This window comes from Camelina sativa, chromosome 5 (assembly GCF_030686135.1).
Source record: "Camelina sativa cultivar CO46 ecotype springtype chromosome 5, ASM3068613v1".
NCBI lineage: Eukaryota > Viridiplantae > Streptophyta > Magnoliopsida > Brassicales > Brassicaceae > Camelina > Camelina sativa.
The window spans coordinates 38,291,588-38,314,168 of record NC_141884.1 but is presented as its reverse complement, the minus strand read 5'-3'; the positions used below and the strand labels follow the sequence as shown (position 1 = coordinate 38,314,168).

The following is a 22,581-nucleotide window of genomic DNA, read 5'->3' as shown; positions in this document are numbered from 1 at the left end:
TCACAAATACAATTCAAAGTTTAGAGAGCCACAATAACTATGCAATGTGAAACGGTAAAGGTGTGGGGAGAGCTTGAAGTGGACAAGGTGTGGTTCATATGCCCAACTATATGCATTTATTATAAAGCAAAAACCTTGACATAACTAGAAAGATAGAGAAAGCATGTGAAGATGAGCAACTTCATAGAGTTTAAAAAGACGTACCTTTGGTTCTGCTGCAAAGGATTAAAAACCGTGTAGCTAGAGATGATTGTGTTGTTCCCTAAACCGTGACAAAACGAAATAAGATTAAAAGACAAGATAACCCAACTCTCGCTTAATTATCAATCAGTCTCATGGGTACAAACCTGGATGCAACTTAAGAGTCGACACTTCTGAGGATCTCAAAAGAGAGAGCGAAGCTACTTAAGCCTCTCAAGTCAGGAGCTTGATGAACAGAGGAGTCTCTCAATCAGGAACAAGCTCCTCGGAAACGAACATGGAAGGCATTCGAGAGAGAAGACAAGTAAGAGAGATATCGAACCATAGAGATATCACTATGACATGTTTTTTTACTTTTTCTTTTTACGAAAACTCTATCTATTTCACATGTGCCTCTAAGAATCAATCGGGAACAAGCTCCTCGGGTGTTTGTTTAGAGTTTAGATTGTGAGTGTATTCAAAGCTCATGAACAAGGCAAACCTCAAAATTCAATCTCACACTCAAAATCAAATCCATACGTAATCCTAATAACATAGTGAATATGTAATTGAAAAGCTTTGGTTTTCAACAAAGATCCTTGAACAAGACAAAAATTACCTTGTCAGATTCCTCATCTCCTTTGGATCTTCCTCCTAAAACAACCACAAACATATCACTTATCTCCACCAGATTTTCCAACCTGTAATCCAGTGAAATTCACCATTAATACAATCAATAGTCTTTAATCAATAAAACCACGGTTAGTGAGTGAGATTGAATCGAATCGGTGAAGAAGAAACTCACCGGAGAGAAGAAGACAGTCGGATAATCTTCAATTTGGTGAATAGGACAGTCACCGTCGCCGATTAACTGACCCAGAGATCCGCCGATTAACTGACCCAGAGATCCATAATTGCGACTATAAACTCCGCTTGAGATATGTTGTCGCTGGATAGGACAGTCACCGTCGCCGATTAACTGACCCAGAGACGCTTGAGTCACTGTCGTCGGAGGTCACCAAAAATTGAAATCGTTCTCCTCTGTTTGCATGTAACTCTTCGCGAGAGAGAATGAAGAGGAGAAAAAAAAACAAGTTTTCTTTTTTTCTAAAATGTTTCACCCAACCAGTTTTGACCACGTTGATGACTTAAAAGGACTCTTAAACCTCTTAGTTAAGAGTATCTTTATCGGGGTTTGTTAGGTAGAGTTCTTAGTTATAATGTGATTAAAATTAAATCAAAATTGGTGAATAGGCTAAGAAAGACTTCTTAACTAAGAGGTTTAAGAGTCCTTTGAAGTCATCGACGTGGTCAAAACTGGTTGGGTGAAACATTTTAGAAAAAAAGAAAACTTGTTTTTTTTTCTCCTCTTCATTCTCTCTCGCGAAGAGTTACATGCAAACAGAGGAGAACGATTTCAATTTTTGGTGACCTCCGACGACAGTGACTCAAGCGTCTCTGGGTCAGTTAATCGGCGACGGTGACTGTCCTATCCAGCGACAGCAGATCTCAAGCGGAGTTTATAGTCGCAATTATGGATCTCTGGGTCAGTTAATCGGCGGATCTCTGGGTCAGTTAATCGGCGACGGTGACTGTCCTATTCACCAAATTGAAGATTATCCGACTGTCTTCTTCTCTCTGGTGAGTTTCTTCTTCACCGATTAGATTCAATCTCACTCACTAACCGTGGTTTTATTGATTAAAGACTATTGATTGTATTGATGGTGAATTTCACTAGATTACAGGTTGGAAAATCTGGTGGAGATAAGTGATATGTTTGTGGTTGTTTTAGGAGGAAGATCCAAAGGAGATGAGGAATCTGACAAGGTAATTTTTGTCTTGTTCAAGGATCTTTCTTGAAAACCAAAGCTTTTCAATTACATATTCACTATGTTATTAGGATTACGTATGGATTTGATTTTGAGTGTGAGATTGAATTTTGAGGTTTGCCTTGTTCATGAGCTTTGAATACACTCACAATCTAAACTCTAAACAAACACCCGAGGAGCTTGTTCCCGATTGATTCTTAGAGGCACATGTGAAATAGATAGAGTTTTCGTAAAAAGAAAAAGTAAAAAAACATGTCATAGTGATATCTCTATGGTTCGATATCTCTCTTACTTGTCTTCTCTCTCGAATGCCTTCCATGTTCGTTTCCGAGGAGCTTGTTCCTGATTGAGAGACTCCTCTGTTCATCAAGCTCCTGACTTGAGAGGCTTAAGTAGCTTCGCTCTCTCTTTTGAGATCCTCAGAAGTGTCGACTCTTAAGTTGCATCCAGGTTTGTACCCATGAGACTGATTGATAATTAAACGAGAGTTGGGTTATCTTGTCTTTTAATCTTATTTCGTTTTGTCACGGTTTAGGGAACAACACAATCATCTCTAGCTACACGGTTTTTAATCCTTTGCAGCAGAACCAAAGGTACGTCTTTTTAAACTCTATGAAGTTGCTCATCTTCACATGCTTTCTCTATCTTTCTAGTTATGTCAAGGTTTTTGCTTTATAATAAATGCATATAGTTGGGCATATGAACCACACCTTGTCCACTTCAAGCTCTCCCCACACCTTTACCGTTTCACATTACATAGTTATTGTGGCTCTCTAAACTTTGAATTGTATTTGTGAGAAAGCTTTGATATATGTAGATAATTTTTATTGATTGCATTGTGTTTGGTGGGTAGAATAAATGCTTGTTAGGTGTTGATTAGGAATGTCTACATCATACTTATGGTCTTTGAGTTCAATGCTTAGTGTTATGGTCTTTGAGTTCAATGTTTGGTTGTGTTATGTTAGGTAAATGTGTACTTTGACATTGATTGCTAATAACAACAACCACCAAAACGTTTCTCTTTGCTCTAACATTGATTGCTTAACCACACCAACCAAATCTTTTTCAAACTAAGTTAATCTCACCTTATATAGTTAAGCATTCCTCCTTCAAAGTACAAACAATTTACTCTAAACCATTCAACAATCTCTTCCATTCTCATTTAAAAGAAAACGATTCCATGAACCCATATACCCACTCTCCTGGCTTCATGGACCTATTAAATAGTCAAGGAGAAACCCACACCAATCCTCATGAAATAGATTCACCAAGTATTGAACTTGGTGAATCCCAAGTTCCTGAGTTTAGCACTCAATGCTCTGATGCTACATCACAAGGTCGTAGATCAAGAAATAAATGGGCACCAGCGGATGATGTTGAGCTCATTGGTGCATGGCTGAACACGAGCAAGGATCCCATAGTAAGTAATGGTCAAAAAGGTGAAGCTTATTGGAAATGGGTTGCTGAATATTTCAATGCAAGTCCAAAGGTTGTCGGTTTAGAAAAGAGAGCCCCTAGTCATATCAAGCAGAGGTGGGGGAAGATAAATGACAATGTGTGCAAGTTTGTTGGATGCTACGAAGCTGCAACCAAACAGAGATCAAGTGGCCAAAATGAAGATGATGTTATGAAGCTAGCCAACGAAATATACTTCAATGATCACAAGGTAAAGTTCACCCTACAACATGCTTGGCTTGAGCTTAGATATGATCAGAAATGGTGTGCTAGTTCATCTTCTAAAGGGAATGGAACGGCTAAAAGAAGGAAGGGTATGGACGGTTCTTCAAGTTCCCAACCAGTGAACCATAGAGAGGATGACTCAATGATTCGTCCACCTGGTGTTAAGGCTTCAAAGGCAAAAAAAAAGAATGTGAAGAAAACAGCCACTGATGATGAAGATAGCAAGTATCTGTTGGAGTTAGAGGCGATATTGGAGCTAAAGCAAAAAAATTTTGCTTTGACAGAGAAGATTAGCAATCGTAACCTCCTTGAAATGATACTTGCAAAAACAGAGCCACTAACTGATCATGATATAGCTTTAAAGAACAAGCTAATTGATGACATTTTCAAGTAATCGGTTTCTGTTCTTCATGTCTTAATGTCATATTTTTCTGTTGTTGAAGTTTTAGTGTGATGTTTAATCTGTTTATGTTCTTGACTTTTTATTGTAATCGGTTTCTGTTGTTGAAGTTTTAATGTGATGTTTAATCTGTTTATGTTCTTGACTTTTTATTGTAATCGGTTTCTGTTGTTGAAGTTTTAATGTGATGTTTAATCTGTTTGTGTTCTTGACTTTTTATTGTAATCAGTTTCTGTTGTGTCATATTATGTTTTTGTGCTTTTGATTACCAACCTTTATGTGTTCTTGCGATGTTAAACTGATGGATGTGTTGTTGTGGCTTGTGACAGATAGAGACAAGTATGCTCGTGGATCGAAGAGACAACTAAACACAGGTTTATGACAAGAATGCTTGGTGAATTGTTGCTCGTGACTTCAAGGACCCATTTTTACTCTTGTTTTTTATGCCGACTTCTTTGTAATTGTTTGCCTCGTGAATTCTTTGTAATTGTTTGCCTCGTGACTTCTTTGTACTTGTTGCTCGTGACTGCTTTGTTATTTTTTGTTAATGTAGTTGACTTGTGCCACTCTATATAAGATCGTCATATATTACTTCCACAACTCCCACAACTCTTATCTCTTCTCTTCCTACTACAATTCAAATAAGTTAATACTTCTTCTACTACAACTTCATTGCTCATCTTTTTCTTTTACCACTCCACAACTCCATATCTTCTTCTTTATTTTGATCTTCGTCATTTTGCCTCGTGAAATAAATGGCATCTTCTTCTAGTAATAATTTTGAAAATTTGGACAAAGTGCTTGATGATCGATTTGAGCAAGTGTATGATCAAGCGTTCGATCATATTAGTGCTGCTCATGCTGATCGCCAACAAGCAAGAAAGCCAAGGAAAAAAAGAGTCCATATTGAAAGAAATCGTGAAGATGGACATATCCGCTTGTGGAACGATTATTTTAGTGAAGATGCAACATACCCTCCTCATCTTTTTCGTCGTCGCTTTAGAATGAACAAGGCGTTGTTCATGCGTATTACTGATCGACTCTCTAATGAAATTCTATTCTTTCAACAAAGAAGAGATGCTACCGGAAGGTTCGGTCTCTCTGCAATACAGAAGTGTACAGCAGCAATTCGTATGATGGCATATGGTCGTGCAGCTGATGCGTTTGATGAATACCTCCGGATTTCTGAAACCACTACGATGCAATGCTTGGTCAATTTTGTTGAAGGAGTTATAAATTTATTTGGAGATGAGTATCTAAGGAGACCCACACCAGAGGACCTTCAACGTTTACTTGATATTGGAGAGCTACGAGGATTTCCCGGGATGATAGGAAGCATCGATTGTATGCATTGGGAGTGGAAGAATTGCCCGACCGCATGGAAAGGTCAATACACACGTGGATCCGGAAAGCCAACCATCATTTTAGAGGCTGTAGCGTCACATGATCTGTGGATATGGCACACATTTTTTGGACCTCCAGGTACGTTAAACGATATCAATGTTCTTGATCGCTCTCCGGTTTTTGATGATATATTACAAGGTCATGCTCCAAAAGTTAATTACTTTGTCAACGGCCGCGAGTATCATTTGGCTTACTATCTCACCGATGGTATTTATCCAAAATGGGCTACTTTTATCCAATCTATTCGGATTCCACAAGATCCAAAGGCATCCTTGTTTGCTACATATCAAGAAGCTGTCCGTAAAGATGTCGAGCGTGCTTTTGGAGTCTTGCAATCTCGCTTCGCTATAGTCAAAAATCCGGATCTTGTCCATGATAAGGAAACAATTGGAAAGATAATGAGAGCGTGTATCATACTTCACAACATGATAGTAAAAGACGAACGAGATGGGTATAGACAGTTGGATCCAACAGAATTCGCACAAGTAGAAACACACAGAACTTCACATGTGGACTCTACATTTTCAACTGATAGACCTTCAAATGTCAACAATTTGATGACCATTCTCAGCAAGCCGAAGGAAGTTCGTAGTCAGGAAAAACATCAACAATTGAAGGATGATTTGGTTGAGAATATCTGGCAAAAATTTGCCACAAATCAATATTACAACTAAACTTTTTCCCCATATGTAATTTCTACTTCTATTTTAATATGTTTTGTGTTTTGTATGTTTAAAAGTTTATGAAATGCAATAATAATATTTTCATTGTTTAAACATTTAAACATTAATTTTTTTTTTTCAAAACTAAGAACCTCATTTCTAAGAGCTTATCATTGGAGGAGTACAATTTTAATTAACAAACAAAAGTTCTTAACTTATAAAAATATACTTTTTAATATTAAAAATTTTAAGAACCCTAAAATTAACAACCTACCAATAATGATGCTCTTATATACTTACAGGGGATAGGTGTGTTACACACACCAGGCTGTTCACGTGTTTTCCATTCTCAACCTACCAAAATTAACTACAGTTTTCCACCACACACTTTAGTTCACGTGTTTCCAACAAGCTATATAAAATCTACATACAGGCTGGACCACCCTATCGCAATGGCTACCCCAAACTATTTTACCTTCGGCGAATCTGCTCAAAATAACTTTTTATGTTTGGGAAAAATCAAAATTTATTCGTGAAAACTTGTTTCATTTAGCGAACTTTATGAACTAAACGTTGAATTTGATATTATATATTGTAAACATCTACTATTCAATTTTTGCTTTGCATGCTAGCGCTAAGTATATGATTTGTATGTTGATAGAGTAACCGTATATTTATTTCATTATACTCATCTTGTTCCACTAAAGAATTTGCTGTATGAGAGAGCACATAAGTGGAATTAAGGCATGGTAGGGCAAAGATTTTTTAGTTACTTGGATGACATAAGTTATTGTACATAGGTTTAAAAACGTACACTGCAAGAACTAGAATCTCAGATAAGATTTTGGGTTTGGCTTTATTCACTGGAAGGGACAAAAGGTTTGTTACAACGTGTTTTACGCTTCTTCCTTTTTAACCAACTCTCTTGTAATATTGATATATTTGGGACCAAACTTTTTCTATTAAGAATTACTGTTATTATTACAAGGGAAAATCCATGTGTGTTTTTTATAAGACCACGATCTCTAACGTCAAAATGGTAAATTGATTCCAACCTTAATTAACGAGACTTAATTCTCTACGTACGTCAAAACACCACCATGTAGTAGTGCCCGGCGACGATTCCATCGAGCCTAAAATCCGATCATTCCAATGAAAGTCATCACCGGAAACTCCACCTCACTGTTTTTTCCCTCCTGGTTTATACATATATTATAGAATTTAAGAGATTGTTTCAAGAACTCAATTAACAAAGAATAACTCTCTTTATTAATACCAAAGAAACTCACTCAAAACTTTGGTCTCTCTCAAAACACTCAATCTCTCAAATCTCTTAAGTTGTGTCACAGCTCAACACATCCTTAAATAAGCCTCTACTAATCCTAATCCTAATAGGAATCCTTACACACCTAGATAACTCCTAGACATTAGACCCTTATCTCTTTGTTATCACAAACACAATAGGATTAGGACAAGTTTCTACTTTAGACTTTCTTCAAGCTTACTCCAACTCCAACAATCTCCTCCTTAAGCTTGAAGCTCTGTTTCATCAAGTCTTGAACTCCCAAGAGATCCCTCATAACTCTGAATTTATTTTTGTCTAATGCCTTGGTGAGTATGTCTGCTCTCTGCTCAGTACCTGGAACATGCTCCACCTCAATTTGGCCACTCTCAACCCTTTCTCTGATAAAATGATAGCGCCTGTGAATATGCTTGCTTTTCCCATGGAAAACAGGGTTCTTGGTGAGTGCAATTGCCGACTGATTATCGATACGGATCAAGACCTTCTCTTCTTTAGCTCCGGTAATCTCCACCATCAAGTCTTGTAACCACACTGCTTGTTTTGCACCTTCTGTAGCAGCCATAAACTCTGCTTCACAAGATGATAAGGTCACTACATCCTGTTTCTGCGAACACCATGTGATAGGACCTTCTCCGAGATAAAAGATGTGCCCCGATGTGCTCCTACCATCATCCTCATCAACGTTATGGCTACTATCAGTGTAACCTATTAACTTTGGCATCTTCATCCTCCCATAAGACAATCCAAGGTTAACGGTACCTCTAAGATATCGTAGACATTGCTTCATGGCTGCACCGTGTGACTCCCTCGGACTCTGCATATAACGACTTAAAATTCCAACACAATAAGACAAGTCTGGTCTCGTATGTAACAAATAACGTAGACAACCAACGTTCTTCCGATAAGTAGTTGCGTTAATCTCCTTTTCGTTCTCAGCTTTTGATAGCTTCAGTTCTGGTTCCATCAGGATAAGCACAGAATTACACTTAGCCATTCCTGTTTCTTCCAAAATTCTCTGAGCATAACAAGCTTGGCTTAATGTAATACCACCTTGATGTTGATTCACTTGCATACCAAGATAATAAGTTAATCTTCCCAAGTCACTCATTTCAAATTTAGAAGACATCTCCTCCTTAAATTTGACAATAACGCTCAAACTTGTCCCTGTGATAAATAAGTCATCAACATAAACTCCAACAATGAGAAGATCAGGACCAATACTCTTCCGGTAAACAGAGGGCTCCTTTGAACATTTAACAAACCGCAACTCCAGTAAAATGTGATTCAACTTATGATTCCAAGCTCTAGGCGCCTGTTTCAAGCCATACAAAGCCTTATTAAGCTTGTATACCTTCCCTTCGTGTCCCTTTTGTTCGAAACCCTCAGGTTGAGATACATACACAGTCTCCTTTATCTCACCGTGCAGAAAAGCAGTTTTGACGTCAAGATGGTGAATCTCCCATCCATGAGAAGCAGCAAGATCGACAAGTAACCGTATGGTTTCTATCCTAGCCACTGGTGCGAAGACCTCTTCAAAGTCAACTCCATACTTCTGGATATAACCTTTAGCTACCAATCGAGCTTTATATTTGTTGACACTACCATCAGAATTTCTCTTCAACTTAAACACCCACTTAAGACCAATTGGCTTTGCTCCTACAGGTAGTTCAACAAGATCCCATGTCCTAAGCTTCTCGATCGAGCCTATTTCCTCTTCACATGCTCGTACCCATTCCTTATATTTTTGAGCTTCTTCAAAGTTTCTGGGCTCATTGTTGATACTAAGCAACAGGAATTCACCTTCTGCTTCAGCAAGCAAGATATAATCCTCTAGATATTTAGGCTTAACCCTTACACGATTTGATCTTCTTAGTTCCGGAGACATTTGTTCTGCAGAGTTTGTTGCAGTTTCGTCTGTCTCAAGTTCTGTTTCTTCAGCTTCAATTATATTCCTTGAATGTCTTTCTTCCTCACCAATGCTGTGAGTCTCATCATTTGTATCCTGTTCTTCAGTATGACAACCAAATTCTTGAAGACCGTGATTCCCAAACACATCAAAAGTGATCTTAAAACTTCCATCACCATTCTCTATTTCATGATTTCTTGACCAACTCAATCCTTTAGACTCATCAAACACCACATCACGGCTTACTATAATTTTCTTTGAAACAATCCAACAGTCTGTAAGCTTTGGAACCCGGTTCTGTTCCCAAGTGAACAAGTTCCCTTGTTCTGTCATCTAACTTTCTTAGATTTGGTTTGTCTACCTTAGCATAGCCGATGCACCCAAATATTCTAATATGTTCGACAGTGGGTCTCTTTTCACGAAAGAACTCATATGGTGTCACATCCTTCAGAGCTCTTGTCACTACTCTGTTAAGCAAGTAAGTTGAATGTCTCAAAGCCTCTCCCCAAAGATAGTTAGGCATATTCATATGCTTCATGATACTTCTAGTCATTTCCATCAAGGTTCTATTGCTTCTCTCCACTACTCCATTCTGTTGTGGAGTGTATGGTGCAGTCAAGTGTCTCTTTATACCAGCAGTATTGCAGAAGGCATTAAATTCATTAGATACAAACTCCCCTCCCCTATCTGTTCTGAAGGTTTGTATCTTTTCAGCAACTTCTTTCTCAATCATAGCTTTAAACTTCTGAAATTTAAGAAATGCTTCTCCCTTTTCTCTTAGCAACATAGTCCACATGTAGCGAGAGTAATCGTCGATGATCACGAAAATATATCTATTTCCAGCAGGCGTACACGGTGTAATTGGACCGCATAGATCTCCATGTAAGAGTTCTAGTCTTTTTGTAGCTCGAAAACTGGTTGCTTGTGGAAACATATGTCTTGTTTGCTTGCCGAGTAAACACGATCTGCAGACTTCTTTTTCAACAGCAAGTTTCGGAGCTCCAAGAACTAGTCCTTTTCTCAACATTGAAGTTAAGGTGGCATAGTTGATATGTCCCAGCCTCGTGTGCCACCTACTTGGTTCGCTTATCTCTAAAAAATTACAACAGGTGTTGTCCTGCAATCCCATCTGAACTTTATACAACCGGTTTCTTGATTTCTCTGTTTTCACAAGTAGATTCCCTTCTTCATCTTTCATAGTTAAATAGTTGCCTCTCAGTCGTATGTCAAGACCTGCTTCAGTGGCCTGACCGAGACTAATTATATTGCTCTTCAAGTCTGGAATATAATAGACATCAGTCATAACTCTCGGTTTTCCATTCTGATCAATAAACGCAATGGTTCCCTTTCCTTTGATATCAACTCGTGAATCATCCCCGAAGCGTACTTTACCAGTTACAGATGTGTCAAGCTTGCTAAAATATCTCTTATCCCCAGTCATATGGTTACTCGCACCATTGTCGAGATACCATATGTTGTTTCTAGCTGTAGTTGTCTCGAACTTGCTTGGTACTACTAACTTCTCATTCAAGTAGACCACTTCATGCATCAAGAGCTCGTCTGCATCCTCTGTATCTTTATTGTTATTTTCCTCTACTTCCTGCAGCTTCAACAATCTGTCTGGACATTGTGCTGCGAAGTGGCCGATCTGATCACAACGAAAACAAGTAATCTGCGAGAGATTTCTTCCTCCGTAGCGACCTCGTCCTCTTCCTCTGTAGAAAGATCTACCTCCACGACCCCTTCCTCTGTAACTCCCAGTTTCACCATTGTAGTCTCGATATTGCTGATTCGCTTGATTTATTTGATTTGATTGTGGTTCTGAGTTAGCGTACATCAATTTACTCTGATCATCTTGAGTATCTTCTTCTTCCTGTATACGCTCTTCGTAAGCCTTCAAGCGTCCAACGATGTCTTCAAAGCTTATGGTATTCAAGTCTAGAACTTGTTCTAGAGAGGCTACTATCTGTATAAATTTTCTTCGCGGAAGGTTATTGAGAAACTTCTTAACAACCTTCGACTCTTCTATAGTAACTCCTAAGGCGGCTGACTTTGATGAGATTGTAGCTAGTTTTCCCGAATAATCATCAATAGTCTCTGACTCCTTCATCTTTAATCTTTCGAACTCCGCCATTAACGTTTGAAGTCTAGCTTCTCGTACTCTTTCTGCTCCAACGTTTCTAGAACGTATTGCTTCCCATACCTTCTTCGCTGTATCAAGTTCTCCAACTTGCAGTGTTAAGCTCTCTGGTATCGACTGAAATAACAGGGCCATAGCTACATCGTTTTCAAGCGAATCAACTTCTTTACCAGCTTCTGGTTCAATGGCGTCCCAAACTTTGTGTACTCGAAGGGCTATCCTCATCTTCATCGCCCATACAGTGTAGTTGGTTGATGTTAGCATAGGACAGACGATCGAAGGAGATCCTCCTCCTACTTCTTTAGGTCGTGGCGTGACAACAGTGACTTCAGACATGATCAAAGAACTCTCGCTCTGATACCAAATATAGAATTTAAGAGATTGTTTCAAGAACTCAATTAACAAAGAATAACTCTCTTTATTAATACCAAAGAAACTCACTCAAAACTTTGGTCTCTCTCAAAACACTCAATCTCTCAAATCTCTTAAGTTGTGTCAAAGCTCAACACATCCTTAAATAAGCCTCTACTAATCCTAATCCTAATAGGAATCCTTATACACCTAGATAACTCCTAGACATTAGACCCTTATCTCTTTGTTATCACAAACACAATAGGATTAGGACAAGTTTCTACTTTAGACTTTCTTCAAGCTTACTCCAACTCCAACATATATATGGATTTATTTTGAATTATTTTGGTATCTCTTTCACACCATGATTTGCCTCAGGCGACGTGGAATTGTGGCAACATAATTAACATTGATGTAAACAAAATGTATCTCTTTGGTAGCAGAACATCATATGCTCATGTTTGTCTTCTTCTTTCCTTCAAGTTCATTAACAGACTCTTAAATTCTCACTTTATTTCGTCTGAAAAAAGAAATGTCATAATCAGTCTAATAATATCTTTTATCTTATAAATCACAAGTGACCTGTCCAATAGAAATTTGCCAAATAGATTTCGTGTGTAATTAAAAAAACATTTTAAAACATAACAATTTATTTTGTTCCTATTAGTACGCAAAAAAAACTAGATTTTATTAGTTTTTCCATGATCTCCATCTCCTTCAAATGAACTGCTCAAGAACCAATATAAATAAGTAAAAAACCTTCTCTATTAGCAATTTATTGTTGATCGGTTCAATCTCATCCACACTTTTCACTTATTCAGCAAAACAAATATCTTCTATTTTTGCAATGATAATCTTCATGAATTTAAAAATGATCAACTACATTGTGGCTAAATTGTTTTGAAAGCGTGTTGGGGGAAGAGGTAATCATATTGGAGAGATTCAACAACAGTAAATGATGTAGAGGCATGGTTTTCAGAAATTTGGTGGAAGTTATTCAGCAAATTCTAGGTAAGTGACTAAATCAAGCATCAACAGTAAAATATTTTGGTGTTTTCATTTTTGATTATTATTTAATCTGCTGTAAAAAAAATCATCGTTACCAGATAAGAGTGGGGAAGAAGAGATTAAAGAAGCAAATTAAAGAAGAAGAATAAAGGAGGAGAGTCTCAAACATGTGTTGCTCACTTGCTGATATCAATACAATAAAAACACCATGTGTTGTTTTACTCTGACACATCAATTTCTGTATTAAAGCACACCTCACTAAAAATAAATATCCAATCAAATTAAAAAAAATAATACAGATCAACTTTTTTAGTCCTAGGTGGACACATAATTGTCTTTTCTTTTTTTTTTGTTAAAATTGATCGTTCTCCTTCTTTCTATCGATCGATTTCTTCTTCTTTATGTCTACAGATTTTAGTACTTAATTTATTCATCTTATTTCTAACTTGCTTTCAACCTAGGTATTTCTATTTTATTCGTCTTATGTTATGTGATTTGTTGCATATGAAAATCATAGAACATCTCGATTACAACTTTTTCTTTTTAACGCGATTTGGAATCATAATTGTCTTCTCAAGTTGGAGCGTAATATTCATCTTTCTGATGGGAATAGATTCGGCTCGTGAGGATCTACGAGTCTGCCTAAAATAATGTTGTGGCGGTGGCAGAGGAAGTAGCTGCGGAGGTTGTGAGTACATTGCAACAAACCTTATAACATCCATTGGACCGAGTTGATTTGTCTGGTCGGAAACTGAAACTCAAGCATTTGAAAAGTTTCAAAGTGTCCTTATCCTTAATATCTATGAAAATCAGCTCGAGGTCTGTTCTAATCCAGAAAATTGTAATATGCAAGCAAATTTGTTAGTGTTATGATATGTTATGTGTCAAAGATGTAAATTTTTGCTCTGGATTTGAATCTTTTGGGTAAATTATTTGGTTTTTAGATATGTTCTTTGTCAAGCAAATCTGTTAGTGCGTGGTTTCTTTGTTCAAAGATTTAAACTTCACTTGATTTTGAGTCTTTAATAGGTAATGTATCTGCCTATCTGGATTGGTTATTGTGGTGATGTCTAGATTGAGATTGATTTTAAAGTGTGTGTTTCTTTGTCTTGATCAAAGGCTATGTTTGATTGCAGAGACTGAACACGGTGTGGCTCTTGTGAAGCAGATGTTGGAACCTGATCCCACTAAGCGTTTGAATCCTCAGCAAGTTCTTGGTAATGAAATGATTTTAACTCATTTTTTCTTATTCAACTTGTTTTTTCTTCGGTTGGATTTGAAGTTGAGAAACCGCCGCTGAAGTGAAGTCGGTCTCTATTTCCTTCTTAAAGATCCTTGTTGAATACATAATGAGAGGCTCCGAATGTTCTTTTAGGGGATATTGTTAGGTCAAGGTTGAAGCAATTCTTCACGGTGAATAGACTGAAATGGTAAGTTCTTCACGTAAATGTTGCCTCTTAATATTTTCCAGATGAGTTTGTACTTTTGTTTGGAGCTTTGATTGGTTTCAGTTACTTGCTCTCTTTTGATGCTTCCAGGTAATCGTTGAGCACTTGTCTCTTTAAGAAGTTGAAGTGATCATAAACATGTTTACACTGATGGATGCAGTTGTCTCTTTCCGTTTGTTTTTTTCTATAGTAAATGTTTGGTGATGCAGTTTTTGACCCTATAAGTTGTTAGGGAATATGTTGTCCCACTTAGTTTTGTTTAAGTGTTGAGCTGTTCTCAATTGGTTTTGGTGATTTTTTCTTCTACCTTGTCCTGATTTAAGTTAGGCACAATTTGTATTTGACGTTTGAGACTGTACTCTTTTGTTCTTTCCATTTTGGAGTAGAAAACATTCATTTGATTTTCAGATTGTTATGCTTTGGAAAAAAAAAACGATTCACGAGGAAGCAAGAGAACTCATCAGTAAGCTGTGATAATGTCAAAGAGATTCATACATTGAAGAGGTGAATCACAGAGGAGGAGAAGCCTTGGGATCAAATCCCTAAATTGAATTTTGGGGAGTAAGAAAATGAATCAAGAGGGAGTGTTGGAAGTTGATTGATTACTTAATCCTGCAACAGAGAAAATGGAGAAAGTGAAAGATGCGATGATGATGAAGAACACAGAGGAAGCATGAGCAGATGAATTGGTGGTGGTGTTAATACATGTTGTAGTGTTGTTAATTTAGTAAAGACCCACTTAATCCTAGGTTAATACATGTTGTAGTGTTGTAAGACATAAATTAAGTGAGATTAAGGAGATGGAGGATGAAGTGGCTTAATCTAAAGTATTATGAGAGATCCATCAAGAACATTTTACAATAGAGACATGCCCTAAGGGGAGACATGTAAGAGTAATAACTAATATCTCTTAAGGGTTTATAATCCCAAAACTTATTTCTCAAGGTAATAAAATTTAAAATATATTAAAAATCAAACTGATTAAATAAAAAAAACTCAAGTATCATATGATGATGTAAATGATAATAACAAAATAAAAAAAATTACCCTTAAAATATTATCAAAAACTTATGAATTTTGATTCCAAACAACATACAATATCTTAAATTATGAACTGGAAAAAAAACATGAAAAAATATAACTAAAATAAAATTAAAAAATCTAACCCAGCAGGTTCCAACCTAGTGTTCATTAAAAGGTCATAGCTAAACCTTTTTTGCCGATTCAAAGTTTTACAAATATTTGCATTTCACTGTCAAATCATTTTTTAGAAATAGTACCAATACGGTGAGTTGTGTGACATGTCTCAGTCAAAGTATCATCAACTCATAAATAATTTGTGGTTTTGTTAACAATTTTTTCTTTATTTAAGTTTCTAAATTTCAAATTGGAAATTCTTAATATTATCTAAAACATGAAAATAACTCGGATTTTTAGATAGTATTACGAATCCAATTTTAATTTCCAAAAGTTTAAATATAATTTTATCACATGATCAACAACTTTCTAACAACTTTAATATTTTTAAACAGAAAAATATATCTCAGTTAAAATTATATGTTAAAATGTTTTATATACTTTCATTAATGAGATTATTGAAAGTGTTAGCAGATAAATGAATTACTTTTGAAAAATTTAATTTAATATTTGTGTCTTGTACGTAGTACAGAGTAAATACTAGTATATATATATTGTTTGAAATATGTTAGTTGATCCCAACACCGATATCACTGACTACAAAAATAAACATAATATATATATATATATATATATAAAAGGAATCGTCACTAAAATTCAAAAAAAAAAAAAGGAATCGTCACCCACAAGAAAAATCAACGACCGTGATGAGAAAACATAGTGTACAAGTAGGGGTCCAGTACCACCATAATTAATTTGTGCTGTTAGTGCATCATAACCACTTCCTCCGGATGCAAATGTTACACCTTTGAGAAGATCTTCGGGCTTAAAATTCGGATTCATATATGCTGGCAAAGTCATAGCCAGTCCCAATTTTTCAGCTGCAATATTGTAGCATAGTTACCACATGTTGTAATGATATATATATATATATATATATATAGGTTTTGAGTATTTTGCATAACTACGTCTACTTGATAGGTAAAGCAGTATGGGTTTCCTCTATCTTTCTACCTATGTATATTTCTGACAAATTAAAAACATAAACATAGGATCACCTTAAGTCTGTTACCATTCTCACCCGAACCTGGTTCCTCTAAAAAATAGGCGTATAATTTGGCCTATGAGCAAATATTTCAAAAAAAAAAAAAAAGACACATACGATCACTTAGGCATGCCACAGTTACGGTTATTGTCACCAGTGACGGATCTAGAACAGTTTTTAGTATGGGGCACACTGCACACTTAAACGAAATATTTTTAAAATTATATAAAAATAAAAATAAGTTTCGTAATAAATTTTAAAACTATAAATGAAAGAATTATATTTTCATCGTTATTTCATTTCCCATTTTATTAAATGTTTTCTCCCAAAAAAAAAAATTTAGACTATTGTTTAAAAACCGTTAATTATAGGTTACATTAAAAATTGATGTATGAACGAATTATCTATTTAATGATAAACTAACATAATTTAGAAGTTTTATGAATAACAAATCATTTTATTAAACTAGAAAAAATTAATTCGTCTAACTTGTCACATTATAAATTAATAGCAAAATAATTACTTATTATAAACATGTTTGATGTATTTCGAACTAGGAAACAACTAAAAAGGTTACGATAATTAAAGTTTACTTGAAGGAAAAAAAACTAGATTAGTTATGCTCTAATTCTTTTATGGTAATTTTCTAAAATAACTGTAGGAAACTTCTATTGCACCTGGAAAATAACAAAGTTATGTGGGTCGTTCTTATTAATTATTTTGAATTGAAATAATTTTCTTGATGTTTTTTAATAGAACTGATTGGGTTGAGGCACATATTTGATTTGTAATTAGGGTGTGGCACCTTTCAAAAATATTCAACTAGACAGATAATTAAATACATAAATACATATTATATAAAAAAAAAAAAAAGAGTGTGGGGCACGTGCCATACCCCTCTTAGCCTTGTGTCCGCCCCTGATTGTCACGGACCACGGTTATGGTTTATTAACCATCGGTTATGGTTAGAATTTTTTTTTAACCTTAACCATAATCGTTTAATAAATGAATTACGTTTAAATATGGTTCCGGTTGGAAATGGTTACGGTTATATACGGTTAAAGATATTTGATAATATGATACGATTGATATTATTTGATGATATAATATGATTGATATTATTTATTTACTAGAATTTGTACCCGCGTAAGCGCGGGATTTTAATTTAAATCTTTTCTATTAATATGAATTCTTGAACTCGAATATAATTATTCAAAGTTTTGAGGGTAAATCTTTATAAATATATGTCATGTGGTAATATTAGGAAAAATAAACGACATTGATGACCACTTCAAAATCTTTTAACATTAAGAGAGTTTATTTCTTATTCATATATTTCATTAAAAACATTTTTAAAGGCTTTGATGTTGATCGATTGTTGATCTAATTGTATATATTATTTATGATTAGATGTTGATACTAACATAACATTATTTCGTATAAATTTGAATATACCAAATCTCATGAATATTGCTTAAAGGTAAAATATAATATCATATCGTTATAACATCTTTACCGAGTTTGCTTTATCCATCAAAATAATTGCAACGTACCATAACGACCAATTCATGAAAGTGCATATCTTATCCCACTTTCCATGATTATATGGCCAAACTGTTACACCCAACTTGGAATCTAATAATGTATGTCATTTATTTTTCTACAAACTCATTCGTTTCATACAATTAATGAGATGTCATAGATTTTAATTTAGTCATGTGTGATTGTGTATTTTTTACTAATTTATTTTCAAACACTTTTAACTTTAATTCTTTCGTCATTATTGATGATGCACTCCTTTTGACATCTACGTTTTTCCACCTTCTATTGGATCACACATAATACATATTAGACTGTAAAATGATTTTCAAGATATATTATAACTATTTTCTCTTTAATTACTATATTTCAATACTTAAATTTGGATTAGAACCATTTGATTCAATTGATGAAACATCAATTTTCTTTTCCTTTTTGATTATGTTATAAAATAATATTTCACTTTTAATTTTATTTTTTCCTGTTTAAAATTTTATAAATACAATTACAGAATTTTTTTTATTCTACCATAATTTTAAATTTTACTTCCATACCACAACTCAATAATACACAATTACATAATTTTTATTTATTCTACCATAAATTTAAAATTTACTTCCATTCTAAAACTCAATAATACATTTATAATTTTCATTATTTATCAGTTTAATTGAAAATTTTAATTATACTATTACCACTGATAAAAAATTATAGTATTGTTTTCTTATTTTAAAATTTTATTTATTTAACTAATTATATTTATTTTTAAACTTTCTATTAATTATAATTGACAGAAATATGTGCTAAATGTATATTTTAAATTTATTTTAAAGTAAAAAATAATTACAATTATGTTAGTGTATTCATATTTCTATATATCATATGATTCATATTAAATAAACAATTATTAGTATATTTTATTATGCTTTTAAAATAGTTATTGTTAACAAATTACGGTTTAACTATGCGGTTAACCAACAATTTTGATACGGTTACGGTTAATTAACGGTTATGGTTAATATAATTTAATATATATTTACGGTTAACAGTTACGGTTTTTAACCATTTTATACTGTTACGGTCTGGTTACGATCTGGTTACAGTCTGATTACGGTTTGGATACGGTCCGGTTACGGTCCAAAATACGGTTATGGTTTAATTTTGGTCATGCCTACAATCACGGTCACCTAATGAATTTGTTTTCTATATACAGTAATTAGGGAAAATATTTGAGTTCACCTCTAGAGGTGAGCTATTTTGTTCACCTCTTCCCTTTTCAACTAATCAGAATATGTCACTTAATAAATAGAAAGAAAATTAAAAAAAAATTATATTTAAAAAGTATATATATATATTTTTAAAAACTAATAATCCTACTATATTAATTGAGAAGTACAAATATAAAACTAACCTTAAAATGTATAAAAAATTACATTCAGTTGTCATTAGAAAAACTTAATTAAAATTAACTAATTAATTAATTAAATAAATATAATTAATTTTAAAAATAAAAACGCTGACAGATCAAATATAAAAAAATCTAGAAAAGTAAAAGAAATCTATTCAAATCAAAATTAATTTGTACTTGAAAAACAAATTAACTGCTAAGATTTTCTAAAAAATACAGATAAATTCTTTATTTTGGAATTTCAAATTAATTTTACATTGTCATGCCATTGATTTTAAATAATTATTAGTTAAAAAAAAATATTTTCTCTCTCTAATAAATTATGACGAAAATTACAAAATATTTTTTTAAAGAATATAAACAAATTAGAATTTCAAAAACTAAGATTTTATATTCGAATAGTCAATATAATTATTTATAATAACTAGATTTCAAAGATTTTGTTAAAATTTCAAATTATGATTCTCCTATTATCTTTATTTTAATTTATTTGCAAATTGTTTGGAATTTTCATATAATACTTATGATTAATAAAATGCAGATTTCTTTCTGGATATGCTGTGATTTGAATTTTTAAAAACAAAGTTATATTACTCGATTTATGAAAATAAAATGTGTGTTTTAATTTTCACATTGGCGGGTTGGTAATAAATTTATATAGCTGATAAATTAATAAATTTTATTTGTTTATAATTATAATATTAAAATTACTACTTCATATTTCACAAAATAATGATGCAAATACAACAAACAATATAAAACTGTAATATACATCAAAAATAAAATATTATACTACTATTCTAAAATAATTAGTATTCAAAACATATATTGATTTACAGAACAATTATAAATAAATATTATCTCAAACAAAATAATTTTTTTATAAAAAATATAACAATAAATTTTATTATTCTATTATAATTTTTTTTTTAAATATTGACCCGTGCTTTAAGCATGAGATATTTACTAGTATATTATTAATTTTATTTACACGGTTATATGTCAGATTAGGTTTATAAATAGAGTTTATATTTTACAATTAAATGATAAGATATGTGAGTTTTGATATATGAAAAAATAGTGGTTTAGGTTTGGGTTCTGACCCTTTAGAGGGCTTGGGATGGTGGTATGGTACTCAGGATGACAGGACGCTACTTTTGGGTGCTCGCAGTCTTCGTCGTAGTCCTTCTTCCCTTCATTCGGAGTTTAATGTCTTGCTTTGGGCTATGGAGTCTCTTCGGGCGGCAGGGATTGATTATCAGAATTTTGAGTCAGATAGCGCTGAACTGGTGGCGATGGTGCAGGCTCCGGATGACTGGCCAGCTTTTTCGCATTTATTGGAAGATTTTCACTCCCTCAGATCATCTTTCGCCTCCTTCACTCTGACCCAGATCCCGCGATCGTCAAATGTCCGAGCAGATTGTCTTGCTTGCTCCTCTAGACCTTTAGCTTCTGAAGTCTCATTTGTAAACTCTTTCGCTCCAGTTTGGGCAACCAACCTTGGAGTTTCTTTTTAATTTATTTTAATGTTAGATTGAAAAAAAAAAAATTAATAGAGGGCGTTAGGGTTTAGATTATATAAGTAAACAAAATTATATGTCAGTTTGGGTTGACAAATGAGAATTAGAGTTTAGATTTTACAATTAAAATAGATTTGATTAATGAATCCAATAATTAGGAATATATCTCGAACGATTCTGATTAATATAGTTATAACTACTTACCAAATTGTTTGTGTACTATCGATATTTTAGGGATGTAGCAAATTGTATTAGCTATATTTTTAGGGAAGATCCGATTATCATAAGCGGATAAAATGTTTTTAAATAACCCGACCTGTGTGATAAGAAAAAGAAAGATCCGATTTATTGAATCGGTTTAAAAGCAGAAAAAAACCCGACCCGGATGACAAAAAGAAGGACACAAATTTGTACTCCAAAATGTATAGATAGATCCAAAAAAAAAGTTGTGGTTCCCTCCAGGAGATGGAATTCAACACACTCCCTGTCGAGAAGAACTCAGATTTGATCCCATCAGCAACTATCTTTAACCCCATCAAGTAAATCTAAAGCTATCAATAATAGGTAGGAAAAACTGGGAAAAAAGAGAAGGTCGAAAGAAATTGTCTACAAAGTAAATTTATATGGTGGACCAGATTTAGCATACCAAAATGTTGTTAAGTTGTTTCTGTAAACAACTTAAGGAACTCTTGTCTACAGTTGACTCAAAATGATGAGGATTTGTCCATTTTGCGCACCATGTGTACAACATTTATTGGTGCCGTTCAGATGTATCCTTTGAACTACAAGGCTAACACTTTTATATTGTATACTATCAAAGAGGATATACCTTGACTTGTCCATAGAAGCATATTTGAACGTGATGCGCTCAAAGTCAAAGCTATTCACTGGTCAACTGGGGCTGTAAGTTTGCTGCAACATTAGAGATATCCATTTTCCTTTCAATCCCTGTAAACCAAAGACTTTTTCTTTTAGCAGTACCAACTTAAAAAGTTTCTACGCTTTTGTGGTTTCAGGTTTTGCCTTTCCTTGGAATTGCACTCGGAGTGTTTCTCTTCTACTCGTTACTCACAATCTTACTCAAGGTATTAGACAAAACTAAAACCATACACTGGCCTCCTTCACTCTCTTTTCTCATGTCAATATGTCTGTTAATTGCCATGCCTCTGATACGTATAACCTTTTTTGAAAATATGGTCTTCTCAGACCAATGGTTCAGCAATGTTTACCCTCTCGTTACTCACATCAGACATGTGGGCGGTTTTGATCCGCATTTTCGCTTACCATGAGAAGGTTAGCTCACTTTGTATATCGAAACATCATATGACACACTTGCATTTCTGTCATTAGAGAGCAGTGTATGTGATCATGTTGGCTATATATGCTAGGTCGACTGGCTCTATTACTTGGCATTTGCTACTACCGCTATTGGACTGATCATATACTCAATGTACAGTCTTTTTCTCATCTTTCTTCAACTCCAGTATCTGTTCTGCACTCCAGAGATCATCAGTATTATTCACACCCCTTGTTTTCCATTTCTTGATGTTCCCATTTCTCAGGAAGGAGAAAGATCAGGAGGAATAAAGATGTTGGTGCGGGATTCAGCACTCCCGACATA

At 34.2% G+C, this 22,581-nt stretch overlaps 1 protein-coding gene and 2 long non-coding RNA genes across 3 annotated transcripts; all 3 read left to right on the top strand.

Moving 5' to 3' along the window:
* Positions 1 to 3,636: 3,636 nt before the first annotated feature.
* On the top strand, positions 3,637 to 4,083 carry LOC104789780 (glutathione S-transferase T3-like). Its single transcript, XM_087512763.1, has one exon. It carries the CDS (start codon positions 3,637 to 3,639, stop codon positions 4,081 to 4,083), a length of 447 nt encoding a protein of 148 aa, XP_087368889.1.
* Positions 4,084 to 12,547: 8,464 nt separating this feature from the next.
* LOC147944894 (uncharacterized) lies at positions 12,548 to 13,194 on the top strand. The gene is made up of 2 exons (XR_015558573.1): positions 12,548 to 12,866; positions 12,962 to 13,194. It is a non-coding gene; the product is annotated as an uncharacterized LOC147944894 (long non-coding RNA).
* Positions 13,191 to 15,132, top strand: LOC147944893 (uncharacterized). Its single transcript, XR_015558572.1, has 5 exons — positions 13,191 to 13,324; positions 13,477 to 13,682; positions 14,000 to 14,080; positions 14,239 to 14,293; positions 14,402 to 15,132. It is a non-coding gene; the product is annotated as an uncharacterized LOC147944893 (long non-coding RNA).
* Positions 15,133 to 22,581: the final 7,449 nt, after the last annotated feature.

Excerpts from the sequence above, each read along its gene's own strand:
- LOC104789780 (XM_087512763.1), top strand. The coding sequence starts at position 3,637 with ATGAAGCTAGCCAACGAAATATACTTCAATGATCACAAGGTAAAGTTC.